Genomic DNA, 6,000 nt, shown 5'->3' on the forward strand with positions numbered 1-6,000 from the left:
TTAAGTGCGTCAACCCGTTTAATCCATCAACCCGTAATGGATCAGGTCGGGTTCGAATTTTTTCAGCTCGCTAATAAGTGAGTCAAGTTGGATTGACTCACTAAATGACTAACCCATTGTGGGTTGGGCAGGATCCAGCCGAATTATTTTGACAGTTTTTCCAAAAACTATCTTTTATGATTTTTAATTATTTAATCATTTAACAAAATTAAATTTAAAAAAATATATTTTACTTTTATTTCTTAAAATAGTATTATTTATAAAATCATATATATTTATTAATAATACAATTGTTTTCACTGTCCCATAAAACATGGTCTCTCTAACAATTTATTTTACTCTTTTATCAATTTCATTTTTTTAAACTGATTTATAATAAAATTGAAATATATTTCAAATTTATCATTTAATTTCTAATAATTATCTTACTTCTTAAATATTTTTCAAATTTAAAATCTCTATTTCAATTTCATAAATAATATACATTTTTTAATAATATAAATTATTTACAGTAAAAAGTTTGACATGTAATAATTTTACCTCACAAACAATTATGAATAAAAAATTATATTCATTTTTTTATGTTAGATTATTACATAAATATTATTATTGTTGAATATTTTTCATATTTTTGTTATGTAAAAATCAAATTAATATTATTTAATAAAAATTATCATAAATAATATATACATAGAACTCATATAATATTTTAAATATTATTTTTGTTACAAAGTAAATTTAAAAGATTCTATTTAATAGTTCATTTCAAAGTTTTAAAATATATATTTATAATAAAAGAAAATCAAATTTCTTAATACTATACATTGAATTTATATGTTACTATTTCAAACTTTTTTTAAATTGTTGGAATTTGTGACTTTGATAAGATTAAAACAAAAAGTAAAAACTATTAAACTAATTGTTATAAAAATATATTACTAATGTATTTATATTTTGTTATTATATCTAAGTATATATATTATAAATATATTTTAGATCAATTTAACCACATATGAATATATAACAAAAATATTAGACAAAAGTAACTTATATTTGAAATATTAATTTTTTTATACTATTTATTTTCATATTTTTTTCTCTATGGTTTTTTATTACTTAGTCATTTCATAAAATTAAATTTAGAAAAGTATATATTACTTCTATTTCTTAAAATAATATTAATAAAAAAAAATATATATTTATTGATAAATCAAATTGTTTACTGTGTCATATAAAAGAATTTGTTAGGTAATAATTTTGTCTTCACAGAATTGACAACAAAATATATATATATATATATATATCTTTTTCATATTAAATTATAATATAAACATTCTTATTGTTGAATATTTTCTATAATTTTAGTATGTAAAACTTAAATTCATATTATTTAATAATAAAAAGAACTAGTATTAATCATATGCACCTATAAATTGATATAAGATTTTAAATAATTATTTTTTAAATTAAAATACTAAGGTTATATGTGTAAACAGAAAATCACACTTTTTAATATTATAAACTTTTTATATATTTTTAAATTTATTTTTTAATATTTTAACTTGAAAATGTAAATTTTGAAGATCAAAATAAGAGAAAAAAACTAATAAAATAATTGTTTTAAAATACACTACTAATGTATTTATATTGTCATTATATGAGTATAAAAATATATATTAGACGTACATTTATTAAATTGATCTAATAATGCATTAGATAAATGTAGGAAAAAAAACATTAGATGAGTCTAACTATATTCACATTAGACGAATCTATGTATACACTTATTAGAAGAATATAACAAAAACCTTTAGAGGAGTCTAACAATACACAATAAACAAGTCTATCCATAAACTAACTATATGAGTATTACAAAAAATATTAGATGAGTCATTCTATATATTGATTAGACGAGTATAAGTATACACTAAATACATGAGTATAGCAGAAAATATTAAACGAGTTTGTCAATACACTTATTATACTAATGTAATAATACATATTAGACGAGTCTATCCACGCAATTATTAGACAAGTATAGCAAAAGACATTAGACGAATAATGTATTTCGCACATTGATTAGACGAGTTTAGGAATAATTAGATGAATTTGTCCATACATTAATTAGACGAATATAACAACAAACATTAGACGAGTCTGTTCATACACTGATAAAATAAACCTGACAATATACATTGCATAAGTTTATTCATACATAAATCATATGAATCTACTAATACACATTAGACGAGTCTGTCCATTTACTGATTAAACAAATTTTACAATGCACATTAAATAAGTCTATGTATACCTTGATTAGATTACTCTATTCAAACACTAATTAAACATGTGTAACATCAATCACTAAACAAGGATGTTTATACTGATTAAACAAGTCTGTTAATACATATTAAACGAGTTTGTTCATTCATTGATCAAATGAGTATGACAATACATATTACAAGAATTTGAACATACACTCATTAGACAAGTCTAGTCATACACATTATACAGGTATATTCATATATTGATTAGACTAGTCTAACAATACATATTAGATGAGTTTGTTGATGTATTAGATAGATGAGTCTAATAATATACATCAAATGAACCTTTACACGTTGATTATACTTAAAATATAACTATAAATTTTACAAATATATTAATTTTTTAAACCTACAAATCAATTTTCACTTTGATTATACTTAAAAAAAACATAATTATAAATTTAAAAGTTTTTATTATTTTTTCTTTAACATCTAAATCTCTTTATAAACACATACACAAACATCAACTTGTATGTAAATAAGCGTTTAAAACTAGTTTTAACTTAAAAAAATACCTAATTTGTTACTGGAAATATTTATAACTCGACAAAAGTAAAATTTTCACTGTAAAAAAAAATATATTTTCAATTACAGGACGGAAAATATATTTGAATAAAAAAAGGTTAAAATTCGTCTTTTTTATATTGTGTATTTTCTAACATGGTATATTTTCGCATGAATTGGTTATACTATATATATATATATATATATATATATATATGTATATATATATATTATTATTGAAACTATATTTTATTCATAAGATATTTTAATTCGAAAGGAATAAAATATTTCTAAACAATGAGTTTAATATTTTTTGAAAACGCGTTATTTTAATTTTTTTATGTTTAAATGTCATATTTAACAGCTCCTTTTTTATACTTAAAAAACGAAAAAGAAAATAACAAAATTCATATAATTCATGATGCTATTTTCAATATTCAAATTAAATGTTCAGAAAAGAAATTACCTAAAAAAATGGCTAAATAACTTAAATTGACATAATTTATTAAAGAATAAAAACTAAATAAAAAAACAAAAATGAAAAAACTTATTCGAAGAAAAACATATTTATCCCTGATATTTTGTTTTGTTATATTTGAATGAAATATCTTGAAATGAAGGAAAGCAGAAGACTTAGATTGGAATCTGGTGGTGTGGGACCCAGTGGCACCATACTCCACGAATGAGTTACACAGATTCTCCATTTCTCACTTCACCTTTGACTTTTTCTTTCATCCCCGTCCTCCTTTTCAACCCAATCGAATCTATACTTTTCTTTCAACTTGGGTTTCATTACATTACATCACGCACCTACCCAACAATATAATAATACTATTTTCTAAATACAATCAAAAAAATTCCATTTTTATGAATATTAAGATTAATTTCTTCATTGGTCCAGAGCGCATAAACTATGTCGATTAATTAAATTCAAAAGATTAAAAAAAACAAGTATATTTCATAATTTTTTGTCAAATTTACACAAAAGTGCTTATCCTCTGCTAGAGGACTCTTCTGGTCCACAAAGGTCACAACCAACAAAGCAAAAGTTGACTTTGCTTCTTTTCTTTACTTTCCCTTGCTTGCAAGAACTTCCTTTCTTTTTCTCTCACTGTTACAACACACCGTTACAACTTCCTCAGTTAATTGCAAACAGCGCTTATCACTCATCACTGTCGGTCTCACACTTTCACGATCTACCCGTCGCTTAAACAGCCTGAGCACCGAAAGCCACGGGGCCGGGCACGCCAGCTTCCGGCAGACGCGGCTGCGGATGACGGTGCTCTCCCTCGTAGGTAACGATGAGCATGTTAGGGTCATCCTGGGCTCGCTCCACGTGCTTTCTGGCCGGACACCCTCGCACGCTACTGCACTTGTAGTACCCTCTGCCATTACCAAAAACAAATTAATTAATCTCCGACAAACTTAGAAATAAAATAATACTATCATTCGAGGGTTCCAAAGTTCAAAGGCGTGGAAACTAATGTTTGACTTTGACGGATTCAATTCTACATAAGGATAAGAATAGAAAAATACCGTGGGTAGGGTGACCCCTTGATGGGTTTTTGACCATACTTTCTCCACGAGTACTCATCCGCAGGGATATCGGCGATCTTCGAACTTATCGCCGGCACTCGAATCATTCGTTTCATACGAGATTTCCTGTTGAAAGGCGAAAAAAATTAATTTTTTCCTTTAGTTTGAAATTGATTGAAGCGGATGTGAAATGAATTTTACCTTCTCTTGGAGCAATGACAGTGGGCGGAGGATGAGGTTTTCCCGGCCGAGAGGGTGGCGTCGTGACACCTTTTACGGTGGGATGAGGAGAGAGGAGGCTTCCCGGACGCGAGGATGGCGGGGCCGATCTTGCCGTCGGAAACGCTGCCGTCTGCCGTGACAGAGGACATGAAGGAGGAGGTGGTGGTGGAGATGGGAGGAGATATGCTAAAGGTGGTGTCTTTGGTCTTGGAATATTGAGAAACCGACAAATCCGTGAAAGAAGGGTTGGGGTTGGGGTTGGGATTGGGATTTGACTTGACCTTGGGGTTTGCAAAATGAAGAGTGAGTTTTTGAGCGTGTGGCTGCGGCGGAGAAGGAAGAGAGGGGGAGGGGGAGGAATGAGAAGGTGCGCGGCGAAAGCGAGCGTGACCAGTGCGATTCAACAAGTTGATGACTTGTTTGAACTTGGAGACAGTGAAGTCGGTGATTTCGGTGCAGTCAAGGTGGTTGAGATTAAGACGGTGGTGGTGTGTGGAAGAAGAGGAGGAGGCAGAGGCAGAGGCAGAAGCAGAAGAGGAAGGGATTTGGGAGGAAAGAACACGAATGAGATGCTCCATACTTTTCAATCCAGCGGAAGCTGCTTCTTGGATGGCTATCTGTTCTTCCATCCTAATCTTGGCAACACCTGCCAGATCTACTGCCATGGAGGGTTGGAGAGAGAGAGACTACGTTGGCGTTGGTTTGGTTTTTTGTGTGGGTTTGGTTTGGATGGAAGAAAGAAGAGGGGAAGGGGGTTGGTTATAAAAGAGAGGGCGGATGAGAAAGTCAACGAAGCTTCGTCAATGGAAGCGTGGATATTGGTTGGACTTTGCTTTTGCATGCAAATTGAAGTAATGGCCAGAATAATGTTGTTTAGAAATCACTTTTTTATTCCACCGATGCCATTATTTATTACTATTGTTAATAATAACACAAAAAGGCGTGCCGCGACAAAACACAATGTTTACTCACTGTAAAGCTCCAAAGGAGGACTGGGTGCTGTGTCCCACCACTTCTTGCTTTGGAAGCCCCCATGGAAATTCCCAAACCATTCAACCAATCTTCACCATACAAATTTTAAATTAAAATGCAGAAAAAAAAATCATCACCGTCAAGGCACCAACTTCCTTTATACAAACAGATTAATGTCTTCAAGTATTTCCCCAACCCAAGCAACCAACCAACCTGGTCAACGCCATTGCATCTACTGTTTTTACTTACTACTTTCCTACTTTCCTCAATCAAGAGAGGGAAAACAAATTATTTATTTTTTCATTTTAATATCTCGTTTATCTTTTAAACATAACTATGCCCATCAACTTTCACTGTATTGGAAAGTTGAAACTGTGGGGGAAGACAATGAAGTATAGAAAAAAATTATTTTTTTTGTTTTGGCTATTATCTTCTTTTG

At 29.6% G+C, this 6,000-nt stretch overlaps 1 protein-coding gene across 1 annotated transcript; it reads right to left on the reverse strand.

Moving 5' to 3' along the window:
* Positions 1-3,769: 3,769 nt before the first annotated feature.
* On the reverse strand, positions 3,770-5,391 carry LOC108322692 (probable WRKY transcription factor 17). Its single transcript, XM_017554862.2, has 3 exons — positions 4,569-5,391; positions 4,368-4,493; positions 3,770-4,216 (listed from the first exon to the last, which is right to left on the reverse strand). The coding sequence occupies exons 1-3, from the start codon at positions 5,252-5,254 to the stop codon at positions 4,039-4,041; spliced, it is 990 nt and encodes a 329-aa protein (XP_017410351.1). The 5' UTR covers positions 5,255-5,391; the 3' UTR covers positions 3,770-4,038.
* Between the last annotated feature and the right edge of the window lie 609 nt (positions 5,392-6,000).

The sequence above is a fragment of the Vigna angularis genome, chromosome 1 (genome assembly GCF_016808095.1).
Source record: "Vigna angularis cultivar LongXiaoDou No.4 chromosome 1, ASM1680809v1, whole genome shotgun sequence".
Lineage (NCBI taxonomy): Eukaryota > Viridiplantae > Streptophyta > Magnoliopsida > Fabales > Fabaceae > Vigna > Vigna angularis.